Genomic DNA, 23,969 nt, shown 5'->3' with positions numbered 1-23,969 from the left:
AGGAATGGAAAAGGAGAATGAAAAAAAGAAGCAGAGGGAAAATAAGTGGAAAGAGTAGAGCAAGAAGAAGAAGAAGAAGAAGAAGAAGAAGAAGAAGAAGAAGAAGAAGAAGAAGAAGAAGAAGAAGAAGAAGAAGAAAAATCCTAACCAAATGAAGTAAAGGATTAGCGGAGTGGAGAGTTTTCGGGGGGCAGCCGGCTAGGTCGATTACAGAGAATCGTGCTCATTATCAATTAAATGTGTTTGCATTTAATTAGGGCGGCGCTGCTGCCGCTATCTGCTGCGGTAAGGCTAGTGTAGCAGTTTCGGTGGCAAAGTTTGGCGAGCGAACCCCTATCCTAACTTGGACCACTTGCCCCACCCCTGAGGGTAGGCCTAAGGCTTGTTTCTTATTGAGAGAAATCCCTCCACAAAGGAGAGAAAAAGACTGAGAGAGAGCGAGGTAGAGAAAGTGAGAGAGGGAAAATGAGAGAGAGAGAGAGAATAAGACAAAGAGAGGGTGAGATACAGATTTCTTTTGCAATGTGTTCAGCAAATCTAAATTCAACTTACGTTCCAGCGGTAAAAATGCATTCTAAGATACATTCACAGATTTGAAGATGCACAGATTTGACAAGAATATATCTTATATTCAAAGATATGAATCAATTCCCAATCTAAACCACTTATAACATCCGATTAAGATTGATGACCGAGCGAAGTGAGGTCTAGGATTCAAGTCGACGGTTTGGCATTTCTCTTAATGTTCAAATGTTTAAATGTTTATATGTTTTTATATTGCGCATTTACGGCGAAATGCGGTGATAGATTTTCATGAAATTTGACAGGTATGTTCCTTTATAAATTGTGCGTCAACGTATATACAAGGTTTTTGGAAATTTTGCATTTCAAGGATAATATAAAAGGAAAAAGGAGCCTCCTTCATACGCCAATATTAGAGTAAAAATCAGACTATAGAATTATTCATCATAAATCAGCTGACAAGTGATTACACAGATGTGTGGAGAAGCCAGTCTATTACTGTATTTGTATAAGGTCTATAGTTTCAATCAAAGACTTTGAAGAGGTATGCATCTTTAAGCTGGGTTTACACCAAAGTTATTAACAAAATGTTTATAACTTGATCCTTATAGATTCTATTAGATTGAACGCAAGTTGACAAACACACATGTTCATCATGTGTATGATAAGTTATGTTCAATGGTTGAACAGAGTATTTGATTTCTTTAAATTTAATAAATAAATTACGTTTTATGAATATTTATTTAAATAAATGTTTATTAAATTCATTTAATATAATCTATAAGGATTGAGTTATTGGCATTTTTTAAATAAATTTTGTCTAATCGAAGCTTTAAGGTCTTGGTTTCAATAGTTGTTGTTTGCAGTCATGGTATTATTTATGCGTGTCCATCAGTATCATATTCTCACATACGAAAAAACTAATTTAATAGGTGATTAAAAATAATCATATGAACTGAATAATGCTGAAGAAATTATAATATTTTTGATTGAAAAAAATTAATTTTCATTAGATGGAAAGATTATTACGGAACTGGATGAATATTATATAAATTCTGGAATAGAAATATATTCTATTCATTGTTTAAATTAACATAGATATTAATAAATTATGGAATACATATTCAAATGTGAACTGATTTTGTTAACATTTAAAACAGTTGACATCAGGTACTTGTGGATGAGAATACTGCGTGAGGTCTACTGTTCACAGAACTACTAGTATTCAAAGATATGAATTAATTCCCTATCCAAACAACTTATAACATCCGATTAAGATTGTAATTACGATGAGACGCGCGGTTCAAAATTTTTATTACAAACGTTAGATCACAACAAAACTGAAAGCCATATCCAGTGCATTGAACAGCAGTAAAACTTTAACAATAAAACGCAGACATTTTCGAAATGTCCCCTCGAAACCTCCAACAACTGTAAATCTTCCGTCAAAAGCTCTACTCCCCTATAGTGGGTTCCCCGTTGTGATGGCAGTATTCGATTAACATTGTTGTTGCTATCTTTGTCTATCATTCGACAAAGCAGATAACGCTATCTTTTTCTAGCTCGGTAGAAAGATATTTATATCCAAAAACAGTCTCGGTCACATACTGACTACTCTTTGTTTGCATACATTACTGAATCAATATTATTTCCAAGCACTTCAAAGCTATGATGGTTTAATATATCCTGATATGTTCAAAGTTTGAATTTGATTGATGGAAGCAATCGATTGTTATCGTCGAGCACACAAGCACCAAAATCTTCTAGTCTACACGGTAAACTCGCCATGTTCATACAAAATATGTTACTATAATATGGTACATGCATTCTATCAACATAACCTAGTTTGCAAATTCTGAATCACTGAATTTTGTGGAAGTTGAAAAAACTTCCACCTGGAGCGCTGAAGGTGGTTTATTTTGTAGCAGTTTGCTGTTCCTATTTCGGAACTTGGAAACATACTCGACTGTAAAGAAAACATATGGCTTCATTACAGTAGAGTATGCTGTAATGAGAATCATATGTTTATGTGTTCTGCAAACAGCTGTTTACCGGATTGATTTCATGCATGGAAAACAGCTGAAATTGGATGACTATGACAAAATAGTATATTTCGCACCTAGAGCAGAAAATTCAATTTTTCGGGCTCGAAATCGGTTTTCAAGTCCGAGGCCGTAGGCCGAGGACTAGAAAAGATGAGAGCCGGAAAAAACATTTTTGCCCGTGGTGCGAACGCTATTTTTCGCCACACACAAAAATAAGCATTAAATATATATATGAGAATAGTTGTTAACTCAGCACTTCCGAAAACAGAATTGGAAGGTGATAGCTGTAGCAAATCTGAGGTAATCTGAATATCAGGAAATTGTCCAAGTATTTTATTTGTATTCTGATTTGTCTAAATAACCTAAAAGATGATGTTCAATCATGTGGGAGGTTGAGTTTATACTTTTTTATTCTTTCAAATGACAATAAGATGATATTATTATAAATGTTTTAATTATTGAATAGTGAACAGTTTTTTTATCAGCTGTTTTTTGATCACCTTTCTTAGTTCCATGTTAGCGGCAGGAAAGGGTACTCTTTCCGGCCTAGGCAGGAAAGAAACCTGTTCTGACGTGAGACGAGAGTCGTCTGCAAACAATGTCTTTCAGATCTACGTAGGGACTGGAAAACAGCTGTTTTCTGTGCAGTGTGGCGAAAACATACAATCATTTAGGTTTTGACTCTTCCTCATCATGGTATTCATATGAAATCGTACAGAACCACACAACGATAGAACGTACTTCACTTCAAGCATGTTCGACGATATGATTTCAAAAAACCATCCAAATCATTCATAATCTTTTCCTTCTTGCAGACGTTTTCACAGCCCATTTTTACATTCTCCACTCACGTTATTCTCCTTCCTTCATCTTGTCTCTTCTCTCTCACGCTCTCTATCTCTCTCCTCTTGCTTCTCCATCCCTTGCTTCTTTTTTCTGCTTAATACGAGGTCGGGACGATAAATTGTGAGCCGACTATATAATGAGAATTCAGATTAACGTTGTTCGACCCCACAAATAAAAACTGTCCCCTAGAATGGTCTTTTATTCACCAACCCCCTAACAACAATTCCTCCCTTGTCCGTCCTTTCCATATCCTCATTCCCTCTCTATCCCTATCCCTTCCCTCCAATCTACATTCTCCGCCATTCCGGGATGACATTCTTTCTATCTGTTTACAATGAATTCGTCTCCCATCTTTCTTCTTTTTCCTTTTCTTTGGTGCGATTAATCCACTCAAATTCCTTATTCACCCTCCAGATTTCAGGATGACACAAGGTTAGCACGCTATGACAAAAGGAGAGAGAAAGATGAAGAAAAAGAAGAAGAAGAAGAAGAAGAAGAAGAAGAAGAAGAAGAAGAAGAAGAAGAAGAAGAAGAAGAAGAAGAAGAAGAAGAAGAAGAAGAAGAAGAAGAAGAAGAAGAAGAAGAAGAAGAAGAAGAAGAAGAAGAAGAAGAAGAAGAAGTAGAAGAAGAAGAAGAAGAAGAAGAAGAAGAAGAAGAAGAAGAAGGAGAAGAAGAAGATGAAAGTTAAAACACTTATTGCAATTTCCATTTCAAGGGAGCCTTGAGATATTTATAAAGGGTGGCAATATTCTATATTCCCCAACACAGTTGAATCCCTTGTATTCTGATTTGGAATATTGTCACAAAGTATTGATAAATAATGAATTTTCATTGATAAATTAATCGATAATTCACAGTGATTGATGAAAACAGTACAGAAATAAACGAATATGTACATATTATTTAATAAACGAAAATGATTTAGAGCAAAACTTTACAACACAAACATAGCCAGCCATTAGTTTCAGAAGAAGGTCGAGCAGGAAAAAAACACAAGTTGCCAGTCACGAAAGACAACGCCTCCAACATTACAGACACGTCACAAAAAAATTATAATTTACAAGTTTAGAATTCACATTCTACATCTGTTCTCAATAAAACTTTATTTTGAAAATGTTATTTTAAATTTTTTATACATATATTCTATTTAAATAAACGATTTATTTAATAATTTGTTAACCCTGCCTCGGTGACATTATGGAACAATGCAACAAACATTTACGATAATAAATTCTCCATCAAAAAGTTTATCCGTCTATTGATAACTCTGACATTTACTATAAAGTTCCATAGATCTCGAATTGAAGATTCGATTTAAATGTGAGAAGAAAAATGTAATATTACAAATACCCCCCTCTTGACATAAAAAAAAATTTTACTGTTTGAAAATTTAAAGAAAAATTTACATCGACCCTAATGAATTGTGAATTAAATTAAATTGAGAACAGTAACAATTTTTTCTAAAAAAAAAAAAAAACATACATGTCATCCAAAAATATTGAAAATTATTATAAAAATTCATCAATAGCGTTTGTTATATGTTTCCAAACAATATCTCAAAATATAGAATATCAATATTACTTTTGATTTAGCTTTATAATTTAAAGAAAAATATCTCAACAGAAAGTTTAATATGTAAAGAATAGTTTTTTGAAATTGCACATAAATTTAATAGATAAAAATTTAATTTCATTTGCATAAAAAAATTTAGTATGTTGAATGAAATTTATTATTATTATTTATTTTTTAAATGAATTGATGAATTGTTACATTTAATTTTCACATAAAATTTCAATAAATCAAAAAGGTGCATTTCTTTCACTATTGACGCGGTTGATTTTATTGATGCACATTTTGAAAACAGTCCGTTAAGGCACTCAGTATGATTTTCAGTTAAGTGTGACTCCAATGTGATGACGTTAGTGTTGGGCTGATCTGGATGCACGAAGTGTTGGGCTGATACTTGTAGTCGACTGCTGCATACCAAACTCGATACAGGTGACATCTCATTAGCATTGCTTCATGTTTGTAGTAGACGCTGCATTCCAAATTCAATACAGAGTCACATAAATTTGTATCATATTTGTAATTATACAATGTACATTTCAGCTTGAAATGACAATGTAATTCGTTTTGGAAAAGAGATAGACGCTGCATACAGGATTAATTTAGGTGAGGATTAATTTAGGTAAGGTTTGGTTTTTTGATATTTTCAGCTTTCAAGGTTTAGAGTTCTGCATACAGGAATAATTTAGGAGAGGATTTTTTGAATCAATTCTTTCATGATACTGTGACTGTTGTTCTGAATTCAAAGTTGTGAATGTGAACATGGATGGCAATTACCTCCAGGTAATGCAGTAGTGTTGAAGTTTGAGATACAGAGTCAGCAATAAGCATTGGCATTGCTATTGGCGTATGCTTTGGTGTCGGCTTTGGCATCGGCGTTAATATTGGCATTGGCGTTGGCGTAGCTATTGACATCAGCACAGGCATCGGCGTTGATTTTGGTGTTGGCATCAGCATTGGCGCAGGCATTGGCGTAGCTATTGGCATTGATTTTTGTTGTTGGCATTGGCATTGGCGCAGATTTTGGCATTGGCGTAGCTATTGGCATTGATTTTTGTTGTTGGCATTGGCGCAGATTTTGGCATTGGCGTAGCTATTGGCATTTGCGCAGGCATCGGCATTGATTTTTGTTGTTGGCATCAGCATTGGCGCAGATTTTTGGCATTGGCGTAGCTATTGGCATCGGCGCAGGCATCGGCGTAGATATTGGCGTTGACATCAGCACAGGCATCGGCGTAGATTTTGGCGTAGTTATTGGTGTTGACATTAGCGTAGTTATTGGTGTAGGCCGCAGCGTAGATTTAGGCGTAGATATTGGCGTAGTTATGTCACACTAGTTTGAAAATCACCCAAATGTTCTTAACACTCTTCATGGCGTTCACTTGTTACTGATTTCGAGATTCACATGATAACTATTTCAATGTTAATGTCTGTGCTGTACCTGTTATCTTAAAATGCTTATAAACTAAAAAGAAAAACTTTGATTAGGCTATCAATACAATCTAATACACATAAAAATTATTTTAAGTATCTATGAAATTGAAATTTGTTAACATCTTATTATACAGTCAGCAATACATAAATTGTGAAATATGGACATATCAATGATAAATTTAAAAAAAAAATCATTCATTTATTCACTGTTCAAATATCAACATTTTAATCCATTCTTCAAAATAGAAATATAATTTCATAACACCCTGTATCATTATCAAAATTGTAAAAAACAAACATCATAACAACACAACAAAAATTTAATTTCAATACATATTTCAATAATTTCAGACATTTGGTCTTCTATTCAATCATTTCATAATATATTTGCATTTCATTATTATTTAATATAACATTCATTTATAGCAGTTCATTTCACATTTATGATTTATCATTCAGGGTTTCAAAATTATTTAGTTTTAATTTTGTTCAAAAATTGTATAAAAAGCAAATTATTTAATATTATTAATCATCGTTTGTTGGATACTATAGTTTATTTCGACTCTTCAATGTTCTAAACACAAACTACATTTCATGACAAAACTTTACTATCAATCATTAAACAAGAAACCATTCAAAACATCAATAATATTTTGCTTCAAAGGCAAACAATATTCATAATTAATCATCATTTTGCATCTATGGCAATCAACATTATTAATCATTATTTTGCATCTATGGCAATCAACATTAGTAATCAACACAAAAAATATTATCTCATTACTGCCTCTCTAAGTCATAACCTCTGTTATTCCTTCTTTAGGCAATAATGGGTTTCCATCTCAAAAAACAATCACATACCAGCAAAATTCTAATCAACAAACCCCACTAAAAATTCTACATACACTCCAGCATCCATTTCAAACGATAATCAATCATATCAAAATTTATAGAACAAACAGTTTTTAAATTTAAAAAAAATATCAATTACAAAACACTTTAGAAAAATTTTAGCCTTAACTCATTTCAATTGATAATATAACACAACGTTTTAAATTAAACAATTATTTTTTAAAATAATTTAAAATTTAAAGACTGTATAATAAGTATAAACATTTCAAGATTATGATACAAAGATGATCAAGATGAAATACTGGGTAAATAAGTTCCCTAAAAAATACAAACAAGAGAGAAAGAAAACTGGGTAAATAAATTCCCTAAAACAACACACATTTCAAAATAAGTGATACATGATGAAAAAATATACCGCAAGCAAACAATTATTTACACAACAATGGATAGATTTTGGAAAAGTTAAGTTTTATCAACAATTAAAGATTAGGAAAATAAGCTACTATTTCAACTTCTAATATTATTTCAGAAAAAATACAAATTTAAATGACTATGGACAAGATTGGTTAAGATATGTATCATAGAAGAAATTTACTGAACATTACACAGAGACAGGAAAGAATCGAAATTTGAAATGATTAAGGGCCAAGAAAAATAGGCTATAGGAAAGAAAAAAGACACAATTATGGACTCTTACCATACACTGTGTAGCGATTATGCTATTCTGAATCCCGGCATAACACAGGATTCCTAATCATTGTGTGTTGGGGAATACCCTTTCATCATGTGACTCACAGTCATCATCTTGTAAATAAGCAACTTGAAACAACCTTTGAATACTAATACATCAATGGAAACTTTGCGTTTTGTTTTCTTCAATAGCATGATTTTATTCATAGGTTCATTAGTTTCTACCAAGCAGTTTTGCCTACAAAAGTTAGTCATGTTCACTTGAGAATGCATAGCATACACCTTTTCAATTCTCAGTTGAAAGTTGAATTCATCAACTTGACTCAAAGCAACATTCATTTTGTTCACATTATTCCTAACCTCTACAGAAACCTGTCTCATGTAATCATTCACTTTGTTTACAATCTTCCTAACTTTTGATGTAGTAATCTGATCCATAGAAACATACGATTTGTTTACTGTTTTCCTAACCTTCAATGTAGCAATAGTACTTTCTTGATAGTTGACTTTCAATGAAGACAACTCCCTACCTACTTCTTTACTCAATTCTACACTTTCACTATGGTTGACTTTTTCAACAACAGTAACTAGGCCTACATTGTCAGAAACTTGAATGAGTTGATCTTGTAACTTAACACTACTATCATCCTGCTTCAATTTGTTTTCATCTTCATCTTCATCTTTCAATGTTTCATGTGCACTTTTCAATAGAAGGTTTATACTAACCTGCTCTAGTCTAATGCTAGTACATTCTTGCTTCATATCATCAAACCTAGCATTTTGATTTTTAAACATTTGGTCTAACTTAGCATTTTGCTTATCAAATTTAGCATTTAACTCATCAAATCTAGCATCAAAATTAGCATTTTGTTTTTTAAACATTTGGTCTAACCTAGCATCTTGCTTATCAAACAGTTGTGTTAAGGCAGCTATTAACTCATCATCAATTTTAATATTTTTCATATTGTATGCCATTTTGCTAGTCTGCACAGATAATATATTCATTAGGACCTGATCTCTCTTGAACTGACCTCCCACTCAGCAGTAAACCATTCACATCCTATCAAGACATCTAACCTAAACATAATTTCTATAACCAGGGATTTCATGGTGTACCATTTGGGACATATTTATTTTGTAATTCGGTCCCACACCAGGGGTAACATTTGGAACAAATGTGGTGATTCAGTCCCACACCAGGGCGTACCATTTGCCGTGCTACCAATTTTTCCTTAAATGGTTGGAATAGCATTTAACACCTATCACCTAAGGAAAGTTGTCGGCTCCAATAAAAATAGACTCTTGATAAACTGTGAATGGATCTATTGCCTATGAATGAGAAATCCAGTTTTCAGAGCAAATTAACTTATAATCTTCAGATGAAAATTTTGGCAAAACACAGAAATATACAAAGAACAATAACTTACAAGCCTAATGATTTCAGAGTTATTACGAACTAAAAAATACTTATCTAGTTTACAGTTGAAACACAGTGGCTATTGGCTTTACTACATTAACAACTAAATCTGACCAACACAGCACAAAATTTTATATAAAACTCAATTTAAAACATTAATAAACGAAAATGATTTAGAGCAAAACTTTACAACACAAACATAGCCAGCCATTAGTTTCAGAAGAAGGTCGAACAGGAAAAAAACACAAGTTGCCAGTCACGAAAGACAACGCCTCCAACATTACAGACACGTCACAAAAAAATTATAATTTACAAGTTTAGAATTCACATTCTACATCTGTTCTCAATAAAACTTTATTTTGAAAATGTTATTTTAAATTTTTTATACATATATTCTATTTAAATAAACGATTTATTTAATAATTTGTTAACCCTGCCTCGGTGACATTATGGAACAATGCAACAAACATTTACGATAATAAATTCTCCATCAAAAAGTTTATCCGTCTATTGATAACTCTGACATTTACTATAAAGTTCCATAGATCTCGAATTGAAGATTCGATTTAAATGTGAGAAGAAAAATGTAATATTACAATATTCTTCTTATTCTCTTGATTTAATCTTAAAATGTACATACCATATGTTAATATAGAACTATAATCTAGAGAGAGTACCTATTCGAAACAGTTGTTAAATGGTAACTAAATTAATAATTTTGTCAAGTTGGCATTAAGTTGAGTTGACTTTGTTAGGTTGGCACCAAGTTGAAGATAGAAATGCATTTATCGAGGAAAAATTGATTGGGCACTGCTACTTCAATAAGAGCTAGTGTAATTTCTGACGGCTAGTGTAAGATATAATACAGAAAACTTAAGCAAGCCTATATCGTTAATCCAAAGAAATGTTCATTAAAATTCAAAAAATTAAACAAATTTCAAATATACAAATAAAGAACAGGATACCAAATATATGAATTTTTAATAACGATTTTGTGACCAAGGCATACTTACTTTCGAAACAGAATATAAATTGAGTAACGTTAATGGCTGGAAATGGAAAGACCTTTCGTGAATGTTTGAAACCAACTCAACTATTGTAATCACTAATTGAAACCGGAAGTAGATTCCGTTCACGAAGAAGAGAGAGACAGAAGGGAACACGGAGGGCAGCAAGAGAGAGAGAGAGAGATAACGAGTTGAAGAAAATGAGTGAGAGAGAGAGAGATGGACAGTGAATTAGTGTGAGAAAAAGAGAGAGAGTAACCAAAAACAACGAGATCATTGTAGCTGAGAAGTAAATCAAGTGAGAATTGAGAAAAAAAGAAAGAGAGAGAGGGAGAGTGAGGGAAAAAGTGTGACAGAGAGAGAGACTGAGTGAAGAGATTGATTGAGTGAGTACTTTATTTATGTAGATTACAATATAAACTGGCTTATACACTTATATACAATAGCTTACAATACAGCAAAATTATAGATGATTTTACATAATATAGACTAAGAAAATAATTATTGAACTGTATATGATATGAAAAAGCAATTTGTAATATAATAACTATAGATAAATTGGCGGAGCTTTGGACATATCAATGTTCATTCTTCGGAAAGAATATTAAAAATATCCTCCCCACTAACTCTCTACCAAAAGAGAGATAGAGAAAGAGTGAGAGACAGAGAGAGCCCGAGGAAGAGAGAAAATGAAATTAGAACGAGATCATTGAGCTAAGAAGTAAATCAAGTGAGAGAATCGAAAGAAAAAGAAAGAGAGAGTTTAAGTGGGAAAGTGTGAGAGAGAGAGCGACTGAGTTAAGAGACAGAGTGAGGGGGTGGGTGTGAGAGACAGAGAGAGCTTGAGAAAAGGGACAGAATGAAACCGAGAACAACTAGAACATTAAGCTAAGAAGTACATCAAGTGAGAGAATTAAGAGAAAGAAAGAGTGAGAGAGAGAAATTCGGTCTTATTCTTAATTCTGGGTCCCCAACGTTGCCTGGTGGGGTTAGCTATGTGAGTTGCATGGAAACGATTGGCATTAACGCGCTAATTTCTTGGGACGACCAAAAAACGCGTGATTCGAATTCGCTAAAATCGAGTGAATGAGAACTTTCTACGCTCTACAGCGATGGAATTGTACTGCTATAACAGAAAATATACTGATATTTCTTTATTCTATGACTAGCAGGTAACCCGCGCTCCGCATCGGTCTAATTAAGAACTTTACAAATTGATAACCTGGAAAATTTTAAATGGGTCTATAAGCATCCTCGGTTAGTTAAGAATCTAACATCGGGGGACCAAGTTTCGCTCTGGAGTGTAAAAACAGAAAATTTGTAACGAAAGATTGAATTTATAGTTTATATTTATTCATTTTCTCAGTCTTACAATTATTTTCACAGTTATATGAGGAGGCACAACAAGCTTATGCCCAAAACTGTCTTTTTTCAAATTTATACTACAGTCCAAATCATAATCTAGGTTAAGCTACTGTCACTCATCAAAATAACAATTTATTCACACTTCAAAGAACAAACACATCATCAATTATTACAAATAAGATATACGAATATGAATTTGATTTAGAATGATAGACTATGTTTGCTACAATACTTGTCAATATACTATGTACTAATCTACACTAACAGCATCTAGTTTTGGTCTTTTGAAGTGAACATGTTTTCTAAAATAGTTATTTGTGCAACTAGTGCGCAAAGTGACAGTTTGCTGCACCGAAAGAAACGTTTACGCCCGAGCCGTAGGCGAGGGCGGAATGGTTTCTTGAGTGCAGCACAGGAACTTTGCGCACGTATTTCACATTAAGTTTTTCCTACAGTTACCTTTGAATATGAAAAGTGGGTAATTATGGGTGAAATTGCCTGAAATGCATCAAATGTTTTTCTGTGTGATTTTATTATTGATAAAAACCTTAATTTATTGTCAAATTGAATAAAAATGTTGTCCTTGGTTATAATATCTAATACTAATAATTAGCGCGTTGTGCTTGGTTGCACCTCTGCTCACTATAGCAGCCACAGCAGTCACTGTTACCAACTTCATTTTGATTTTGCTGCACTGTTGCTCCATATAACCTACTAAGTATTTTGCGTTGTCATGTTGCAAATCTGGAGTGCAGAAAAATTCTTCCCGCACTAGAGCGGAAAAGTGATTCTTTGCGTTCTGTAATCAGTGCAGCAATGGCCACTTTTCAACGTAACTGTAGGAAAAAAATAGAAACAAACAAAAATACGTTTTTCTTGCTGAATTATTCCTCTCGTGAGACCAGCTGAGGAATAACCCACACATGCACTCGCTCACTCACGGTATCGACAGACGACAAAATTTCCAGCTGTTTTCCCAAGGACGTATTTATCCCTTCAATGTTCTTCAGTGAGTTATCCCAGGGTTGAGACCTAGTGCAATCGAATTTTCATATCTTGAACCTACTTTGTTCCAAATTTCGTGAGAATCGTTGAAGCCGTTTTTGAAATCCGGTCACATACGGATAAAACATATAAACAAAAATTGCTCGTTTAATAGTATAGGATATGTAAAATTTCAAGTTGATCAGTTGAGTAGTTCAGACGTGAAGATGTCATCCGTGAATTCCCTATACCGTATGTGTATGTGCCAATATTCTTTCCTTCATTATATTTTAGATAAAGTGATTTCTTACAGTAAAATTTCGAATTTTAAATTATATTACCGTAACTTTTCAGAAGTTCAAAGTATTTTCATGTTGAGATTGAGCCTGTAATTGATTGAATTCCTCATTTTCCAGTGGTTAATCTATTGTCATTGATTCTTTATTTTATGTCAGAAGCTGCTGTCAAACAGCCGTTTGTTGTTGGAAGCCTTTCGCTGATGACACAACATGCATGACGAGTATGTGTGTACACACATATTTAACACACACTTGTCCTGTCATGGGTGGCCACTCTAAGTTGATTCAAATTTCGCAAGATACTCAAGTTTTCAAGTTAGGTTCTAAAGATTCTCCAAGATATCACTACTCATTAAGTTCATGAAATCAATGGATGGAAACGTGGACAAAAGCTGTTGAGATATATGATAAGAATATCTCGGAGACACAGCCGCACAATAATTTCCCGAGTTCATATGAAGAAAAAAGAATTTCCCCCTGATATGGAAGAAACACCATTTCATCATGAGAAACATTTCCTTTTAATCCATGAAAATAAATATTTATATGTAAACGTAGACGAAAACTGTTAAAATATGATAAAAGTGTCTGGAAGTCATAGACGCACAATAATCTTCCGAGTTCAAGTAGAGAAAGAAAAATTTATGATATGGGAGGAACATCATTTAATGAAAAAAAATTAATTTCAATCCATCAAAGTAAACATCAACAGTTTATTCATTTTTATATGGATTGTATGATAGTTTTCCAATTGGAATTTAAAGAAACTATTCAGTTTTGAAAAAAATCGTGCATGCTATTTCAATTCAGGATAATTTCAGGTTTATTGGATAGAGAAATGAAGTTCAATTCAAATTTATTGAAAATAAGGTTTTAGAAAAAGAATAATGATTGATGAAGTATATCTTGCGCATATAACCCCTGCATTTCTAGAATTATCAAGGAAATTATATTTTCATGGAAGTAAAAAATTTCCTTGAATCAAAAAAAAAAAATAGTCTAAGGATTCTCAACCCTGCTAAAAAAATATCAGAAGTGATCTCTCATCGGTTGCCATCAACTCATCAAGTTCCAGTTGCGTTTTCCAGTTCATGAACACGTTCCAATATATTTCAATATTATTCAAAACGAAAGTTCTAGTTCAGTTCTTCATTAAGTTACCGTTACGATTCCCAGTTACTAAAACATTAAGTTACGTGAGAATTGATTTCATTCCTTACACTCAGTTGAGTTGAGAATCGCGTCTCGGGAAAATCTCCAAGATTCAATCATTACAACGCAGGATTTTCTCGGAAATTGTTCGAGTGGCTTTTCCAGTTGACGCACAAACTTGGAAAATTCTCGGAAAACTAATACCGTTCACTTTTAGGTCGAGTTTCGTGGAAATTGAGGACAGATTTGGTGTCAGATTTATGAATTTTCCGATAAGGAAAAGCGGTGATTGAGTTGGTAAGTTATTTTCCGAGATTCTAGCAGTAATTGAGTTGGTTACATTTTTCATTTCAACCAATCAATTTAGAAACTGTTGTTGCAGTAATTTTATCAGTTTTAGAAAGTAGCGTTAGAAGGTTTAAATTGATCGATTGCTAGCTTCCGAGAAGAATGACACAAACCAACTAGGAACGCCTTAATCGAAAAAACTTGACTTCGAATCGAACACTTATTATTGTAGACTATTGAATGTCATAGTTCATAGAGTTTCATCTTTTGTGTGTGAAAAACTACAAAGTCGGAATTAAAAAACAGGCGCTAGCCCTAAACTTCTTCTTTTCCTCAATTTTGTCCAATAGAATGAGTTGTCAGAACTATATTTTCTACCTCATTCACTCAGAATCAGGTTAGAATTGAGTCAAGGGAAATATTTCAAAAGAAATGTAAAAGATTTATTAAAGCATAGCTAGAAGATTGCAACTCTCACCAGCGGGCAAGGCTTGATTCCTTTTGCTGGTGATGCCGGATTACCATTGAGAAGTATCTAATTATGATTTTGGTATTATTTATGCTTAATTTTTTTATACTTTTGGTTATAAAATTATGTATTTTCTTTTATTATGTTTTGAATATGTATTTATTGTATGGCAAATAAATTATTTGATTTGGCAAATAAATATAATATAAATGAAAAAGTAGACGAGAATGGAATAAACTAATTGAAGTGATCAGACTAATTGATTCCGCTACAATGCATTTCACCCAGTTCTCCAGATTCCTTTCCAGAAAATAAATTAAGAGATGATATTTGCTTGGGAAAAAGTAAGTCGAGAAGAAATAATTCCTAAAATTTATTCTAATTCTCTACAGCAACCTTTCATTCGTTCTCTTTCTCCCAGTTTTTTCTCTCTCTTTTGGTCCATTATCCCCCTACTTTGCATTCTTCTCGACTTGTAATTGGCATTCTATTGTACTGACGTAACAATACAATACCAACCGAGAGCTTGAATACGAATATTACTGGGGATTTCTGTATAATTAAGCTGGACAAGACATATTTTTGTTTCTAACTCGGGTTGATTTCTACGGAATTCTCTTGGGATATTTTTGGAACTTATCTTACTCAACTATGCTGGAAAACCAGATATAAAACCACTCATGTGCATAGCATATGCTATTATTAACTTAGTTGAAAATGGTACTAATATTTTGAAACATTTTGTGAATGAAAAGTTTTAAAAATTATTTCATTCTTTATTCAATTTTACAATAAGTACATTATCAAATGATAGGGAAAGAAAAAAATAAGGTAACCTTTCCTGTTCCTATCCTAATATAGATAGTAATAATTAGCGCGTTGTGCTTCGTTGCACCTCTGCTCACTATAGCAGCCACAGCAGTCACTGTTACCAACTTCATTTTGATTTTGCTGCACTGTTGTTCCATATACCTACCAAGTATTTTGCGTTGCCATGTTGCAAATCTGGAGTGCAGAAAATTTTTTCCGCACTAGAGCGGAAAAGGATTCTTTGCGTTCTGTAATCAGTGCAGCAATGGCCACTTTCAACGTAACTGTAGGAAAAAAATAGAAACAAACAAAAATACGTTTTTTCCTGCTGAATTATTCCTCTCGTGAGACCAGCTGAGGAATAACCCACACATGCACTCGCTCACTCACTTCCATTACGGTATCGACAGACGACAAAATTTCCAGCTGTTTTCCCAAGGACGTATTTATCCCTTCAATGTTCTTCAGCGAGTTATCCCAGGGTTGAGACTTAGTGCAATCGAATTTTCATATCTTAACCTACTTTGTTCCAAATTTCGTGAGAATCGTTTGAAGCCGTTTTTGAAATCCGGTCACATACGGATAAACATATAAACAAAAATTGCTCGTTTAATAGTATAGGATATGTCAAATTTCAAGTGATCAGTTGAGTAGTTCAGACGTGAAGATGTCATCCGTGAATTCCCTATACCGTATGTGTATGAGCCAATATTCTTTTCCTACAGTTACGTTGAAAAGTGGCCATTGCTGCACTGATTACAGAACGCAAATCACTTTTCCGCTCTAGTGCGGGAAAATTTTTCTGCACTCCAGATTTGCAACATGGCAACGCAAAATACTTAGTAGGTTATATGGAGCAACAGTGCAGCAAAATCAAAATTAAGTTGGTAACAGTGACTGCTGTGGCTGCTATAGTGAGCAGGTGCAACGAAGCACAACGCGCTAATTATTAAGTAGATATTATAACAAGGACAACGACAGCACAGTGCCACCACAGCACACACCACACAGCTGCCCCCCGCAATTCAAACTACTAATTTTATTTATTTGATGGATTCAGGCAATTTTACCCATAATTACCCACTTTTCATATTAATGGTAAACTGTAGGAAAAACTTAATGTGAATACTTACGCGCAAAGTTCCTCTGCTGCACTCAAGAAACCATTCCGCCCTCGCCTACGGCTCGGGCGTAAACGTTTCTTTCGGTGCAGCAAACTGTCACTTTGCGCACTAGTTGCACAAATAACTATTCCTTCATTATATTTTAGATAAAGTGATTTCTCACAGTAAACTTTCGAATTTTACATTATATTACCGTAACTTTTCAGAAGTTCAAAGTATTTTCATGTTGAGATTGAGCCTGTAATTGATTGAATTCCTCATTTTCCAGTGGTTAATCTATTGTCATTGATTCTTTATTTTATGTCAGAAGCTGCTGTCAAACAGCTGTTTTTTTCGAAGCTGATGACACAACATGCATAACGATTAAGTGTGTACACACATATTTAACACATTCTTGTCCTGTCATGGGTGGCCACTCTAAGTTGATTCAAATTTCGCAAGATACTTAAGTTTTCAAGTTAGGTTCTAAAGATTCTCCAAGATATCACTACTCATTAAGTTCATTAAATCAATGACCCTTCCCTCATCAACTGAAACTTGGAAGGGTAATTCCTATTCATAAAAGGGATCACAGAAGATGTTTGTAACTTCCGTCCTATACAAATAACAAGCTGCTTCTCCAAGTTATTTGAAAATTAGCAGAAATACAATATCCAGGCACCTGGAATCAAATAGAATCGTTTCACCATGCCAATTTGGATTTCAGCCAGGAAAATCCACTACTGATGCTGTTAATGATTTTCTGTTCAAAATTTTGACGCCCTGGATAACAATAAGAAGGCTTTAGGCTTATTCATCGATCTGAAAAAAGCTTTCGATAGTCTTGATCACGATATCTTGATGGAAAAAATTTATCATTATGGATTCAGAGGATCAGTATTGGATTGGTTGGGGTGGTGCATATACAAATGTTCTAAAACCAGTAAAAACAATACAAAATTTAATATTAAAAATTATCTGAAAAATAGATGTATCAACAAGATTGGCTTTTTGGAATTTTCAGTTCTACCGATTAGACAGATATACCTGAAACACATCATATTATATTATAAAAGCTATCACTTTTTCATTTCATTAATAGAACGGATTGTGCTATTACAAACGGGAGGAGTCAGGTCTGGTTACTGTTCCTAGATTATTGACTACTGCTGGTCAGCGTAGCTTCATATTTTATCTCCATTATTTTTTAATATTCTCCAGTAATTTGAGAGGTTTACTCGCCCAAAAAACTTTGGACTACATTTGAAAAAGTATCTGGTGCTCTCATGGCTGGATAGTGCCGAGAATTTCTGGATTACATTAGTATAGTAATTATTCCAATTGAATAGATTTCATTTTGTACCACATCTTATATCATGTTATACACTGGGCTAGGCAATATCAGGTCATTATTTAATTATTATAATTTACAAATTTTGTTGCATCTAACCATTTGTATGTAAATATATTGATCTATTATAGCATCACTGATTATCTTGTTATTGAAAGGATTTGATTTTAGTTGTTATGTATATACTGTAATGTAATCAATAATAAGTAAGTAGTCAAAGTACGCTGCTCCTTCCCCAAGCTCGAGCTTGCTCTTTTGGGGAAGTAGTCCTTATGTTTATTTGTATTTCCTATTGATTCCTTTTGTTGTTAGATTCGAATTGCATTGTATATCACTATAAAGGTATCCCATGCACAAAAGCCTATTCACAAATACTTATTTTTTTTTCTCTATGAATATAATAAATTATTCATACTCTTGATCGATAATGAGTATTCTTGGTTTTTAATTTTTAAAGTAGAGCAAACTAAAATTCTTTGCCAACTCATATACTCGTACAAATAAGTAACTTATAGAATAAAAAAATATTTGTTGAGTACTATTCTAGATTTTCAATGTTTATATAAAGTCTACTCTTGTGAAGTTTTCATCTTATTTTTATGTATTTGTTCTCTAATTTGATTGATAGTGAAGTGAAAACAAAAATACTTTTTCTCTTTTCATTGGTAATCTTCAATGCAACTAATATTCATCAAGAAGGGACCAATATTTTCTTACGTGAATTTATTCATAAGAGACTTATAGTTCTTCTCAATAATTACTTGTATGAATTATATGTTCAATTGAATTATAATTCTGTTGCATTCAATCTAGGAGTTCTGATACTATAATCTAATTTTTGGATACTCGTTTCATGTAACATTTTCGTTTTTGTTGAAAAGATAATTATTTTGATCATTCATTTATTATATTTTCCCCCAAAGCTCTATAATTACCAATAAGTGCATTCGACTTCTTAGGAAAGTTGTAGTATGAATTGGGTGATAAACTAAAGTATTCACAATATTAGTAAAGTACATATGCACTCAAGCATCAATATATACGATATAATATATACGCTAGGAAAAATTATTTTGAGTGATAATTTGCTGGTTCAGGTCTAGTGTTCTGTGGAGTGTACTTTCACTTTCTAGTAATAGGAAACTGAAGAATTGTTACTAGCTATTTCAAATCGATAATATCTCAAACCGAAAACACCTATTTTTATTACTCTTCATGAATGTATAACCAAACAATAAGAAAATTGAGCCTATTAGGACTCGTCTTACAATACTACTACATCTGTGTTGCTCTTTAAAATAATAATAATAATTTAATAATAATTCAAAAAATCTTTATTGACATCAACCACAAAAAAAATATATATATATATAATAACTTGATAAATTTTATACAGCAATGGCCTTCAGGCCTTCTGCCAGAAAAATAAATAAATAAAACGTATACGTAAGTTATAAAATGTATATGCAAATGAAAGTATGTCAGATGAAGTACCTATTCTTCAGTTTACTTCAGTATATTAAGATAAAGTATACTGCAGTATAGGCCTATTTCAGTATATTCAGATGAAGTCTTCTTCAGTAAACGTCAGTATATTCAGAGGAATTGAAGTTTGTCGATGCAATTTGGTTTATGAAGATAAAACATTATTGATTCTTGATTATTTTAATAGAATGATATTATTGACAATAAGTTTGAATTTTTGAATGGAGTTTGAATCTATGAATGTTCTGAAGACAATTTTCACCAAACTAACCTGCAATGATGTGCTAAGGTTACCGAGAAGGAGCGAACCTCAGAAAGTACAAAGCGCCCGTGCCGCACCTGACGGGTGTGCCGGCGTCGCACAAGCACGGCGTCGCACAGTCGCAGTCGCAGCAGCCGCAACCGCAGCATCGGCACTCGCCGCACCACGGCCCCCTGCCCTCGCCCTGCCCCCGGCCGCCGCCCCCCAACAGCCCCCCGCACCAGAGCACGCCCCTCGCCAGGCTCAGTCCCAGCAGCGAGCTGTCGCAGGGCATCACACGAATTCTCACGTTACAAGTATGTACAGCTACCAAAATCACACGTTAAAATTACTATACTCATCATAACCACCTATTAATTAACAATGAACACAAAAATTTGTGTACAAAAATTTACAAAACATACAAAATATGATACAGATGGAATTAAATAGAGAATGCATTTATTCAAATGCTAATTATTATTTAACGAAAATCCTAAATAAATGCTGCAAATCACCCCGAAGACCTCTGCTACTGCAGACATTGACAACAGGGGTAATAGCTAGATGGATATTCGATGAGAACTATTATCCAAAAATTAGTTGCCAGCCCGGGAATCGAACCCGGTACCTCCCAATTGCTAGTCAGGAAAGCTTGACAATGCTTGAAAAATGCATTGAAATGCTTGAGAAAGCATTCCTGACTAGCAATTGGGAGGTACCGGGTTCGATTCCCGGGCTGGCAACTAATTTTTGGATAGTAGTTCTCATCGAATTTCCATCTAGCTGTTACCCCTGTTGTCAATGTCTGCAGTAGCAGAGGTCTTCAGGGTGATTTGCAGCATTTATTGAGGATTTTCGTTAAATAATAATTATACAAAATATGTTGTATAAAAACAAAATGTACGACATTTGTAATAGATATTATTCAATCCTTCGTTTACACAATGTTATGTACACAATCCTAATTCTAGTACAATTTTCAGTCCAATAATGATATGCAAATAGTTTCAATGCCTAGAAATCAAATTGAAATTGTTGTTCGAAGATATATAACAGTTTTTTCAAATATGAAAAATTTGGATTATTTGGGTACAAGAAGCCTTGCCTAATCTTCAGGCATATGTCAGTTTTGAAGATGATAATAATATTACATTTTAAATATATAAATATTTGATTTCTATGAAATGATATGTATATTACTTTATCATAGTTTACAGAATGTGATAACGTAGACTAGCAGCAAGACATCAGATGAATACATTTAGCTTCAGGTACAAAAATAAAATAAAATCAGTTATAGAATAGGTCGGTTTTAAAAAGAAAATTCATTGAATTCTATAAAACACATATAATAACACATTTCACAGACTATATATTCTTTTTTTTCTTTATCCGGCGCTACAGCCCTAGGTGAGCTCTGGCCTCCTTCACAACACACCTCCATTATTCCCTGTTCATAGCTCTTTCCTTCCATCCTCTTACCCCCATCTTTCTCAGGTCATCCATCACTTGGTCCACCCACCTGTTCCTTGGCCTACCTTTCTTTCTTCTGCTGTGCAACTTGCTATTTAAAACTATTTTCGGCATTCTAGCCTCACTCATCCTCATCACATGCCCCAACCACCTTATTCTTTGGCTTTAATGAAGCGTACTATATTTTCTCCTTTATTAATGCTTCTATTCCCTCATTTTTTCTTATTCGCCATTGCTGCTCATTAATCAGATTAACAGACTATATATTGCAACAAGAAATCAGATAATATGAATACAAATCTCATCGATAATTTTTAAAGGTTTGAAAGTTTTTTATAGGAGCTTTTATCGAACATTAATTTACTTGTTGCTTTTTGTCCATGGGATTCACTTCCTTAAGAACTTGCTACTATTTGGAACTGTCTATTGGAGTAAATTGAGAATGGTTCCATGGTACACGATTCTTCTAGCTCAGTACTCTAGGATTTGGTTTCATTGATTAATGTCTGTGTTGCAGGACATAAGTGGGAAGCCACTGCAGTCAGCACTACTGGCGACAACGTCATCCTCAGGGGGAGTGGGCAGGATGTGCTACACAGCAACAGCGAGCGAAGCCTCAACAGTCCGGTCATGAGTCGGCTGAGCGGCCAGAGCTCGTCGGCCAGTCGCAAGACGCCAAACGCGGGGCAAGATGTGGGCAACATCGGCCTCACCTCCAACGGGGGTATGCCCATCAACGGGGGCATGCCATGGGCCTCACGGCCGAGGAGATCGACCGCCTCAACGTGCGTCCGCGAACCTCTAGTCTGGTCAGCACACTCGACGCGGTGTCGAGCTCTAGCGGCCGCGGAGTCAACCAAGAGAGTCACCGACTCCACGGAGCCGTGAACGGAGGCGGTGACCACAGCTCCACCACAACCGACGAGAGTGGAAATGACTCGTTCACCTGTTCCGAGATAGAGTACGATAATAACAGTGTGACGGGTGAGAAACTCAGTGACGTCATCTTCACGAAACTCAGCAACGACGACGAACGGTCGTCGCGGACACGGAACAGCGACACGGGCACCCCCGACAAACCTCCCCCACCACCCACCTCCTACGACGGGTTCGACTCGTCGTTCCGCGGCTCCCTCAGCACGCTAGTGCCATCAGACGACGACCTGTCGCACGTAGGTGGCCCGCTGTATCGGCCGCAGAACGGGTCGCCGTCATCACTTCCGGCCGCTGACAGCTGGAACTACCTGCTCGACTGGGGTCCCGACTTCGAGAGCCTGGTCGGTGTGTTCAACGATATCGCTGAACTGCCAGACTCGGTGAATGGCCGCGTGCCAGCTTCGCTCAGACTCCCCAATGGCGCGACCAAACCATCCGAGGAGTACGTCTGACAATACTCGAGTAATAATAAAGTACGTCTCTTAGTGAGTAGGCCTACACGCTTCTAGTTCATTCTTATATCAAGTCTTATATAAATTGGAATTTAATTAAGTATTCACACAGAAAAGTTAACAAACTAAAAATATGTTGCATGACTGAGTTAGATATTGTTGATTCTTGATTTTAATTCTCATCCAAAAGATCAATTACTGTCGTGGAATTGGAATTTTTCCACATCCATGTTGATGAAAATAATTAAATCTCAAATATGTTGTAAAATTAGTAAATAGATTAAATGAAGAGTGAAAGGAACAATAATCATAAGGAATTATGCAATAATGAGATTCATCATTTGTTCAACTCAGAGAAATAGTTCATTCCTATTGTTGAGGGGTTATGTCAAGTCTAATATAGATTCTAAAAATATTCACATACTTTACTCAGAACCGTTATCAAATTTCTTCACACTGAAAAGGTGTTTTACTGAAAAGATGTATGAATAACATAAAATTGCTAATTCCACGATTATAATTTTTGTTTTAAAATATAAATTATTATGGGATTGACAATATTTATACATTTCATTCATCTATCTGGATGAAAATTATTATACCTCAAATATACTGTGAACCTTGTAAACGCCATCAACCAGGAGTGGAAGTAATAATTATTAGAAATTATGCAAATTTCATTTGTTGAACTCAGAGAAATAGCAAATCGTATATATAACTCAGTGCAAATAGAAACTCAGATGGACTTGTTAATGTGTTTGTGTGATTACTGAATATTGCAAATACCTGATTGGTAGAAGATGCACTAAAATTATGATCTTATAATAGGCCTAATGAATTCACGGTAATACTAGCCTTTAGCATATAAAGTAGTTTCATGCATTTCATCAAAAATGTTAGAAACGTGTCAAAATAGACACGCATTGTATTGCTATTACATATGCATCGACAATATTTTTGTTCAACTCATTATAATGTGTAAATAAGTATTTACTGAGTTTTCATATAATTATGCTTTTGTAAGATAGAAAAGAATGCTTTCTTTTAAAACCCTTCAAGCAAATCTTCTCAACTCTTACACATAAACAAGTCTGGGTTTCTTTTGTGCTGGTTTGAAACCACTGAAGAATCAGTGTAATCAATTGGATTTTTTGAGATGTACACACATTGCGAATCGTA

The 23,969-nt window shown here is 34.3% G+C and overlaps 1 protein-coding gene across 1 annotated transcript; it reads left to right on the top strand.

The window, feature by feature from the left end:
• Positions 1–257: 257 nt before the first annotated feature.
• On the top strand, positions 258–22,835 carry LOC120356435 (cadherin-related tumor suppressor-like; the record flags this gene model as incomplete). Its single annotated transcript, XM_039445374.1, is given in 6 exon segments — positions 258–369; positions 18,513–18,542; positions 19,975–20,243; positions 21,920–21,983; positions 21,986–22,140; positions 22,143–22,835. Coding segments are annotated over 6 exon segments (1,278 nt in total), but the record flags the coding sequence as incomplete, so codon positions are not given.
• Between the last annotated feature and the right edge of the window lie 1,134 nt (positions 22,836–23,969).

This window comes from Nilaparvata lugens, unplaced genomic scaffold (assembly GCF_014356525.2).
Source record: "Nilaparvata lugens isolate BPH unplaced genomic scaffold, ASM1435652v1 scaffold6765, whole genome shotgun sequence".
NCBI lineage: Eukaryota > Metazoa > Arthropoda > Insecta > Hemiptera > Delphacidae > Nilaparvata > Nilaparvata lugens.
This window is presented reverse-complemented; position numbering and strand designations above follow the sequence as displayed.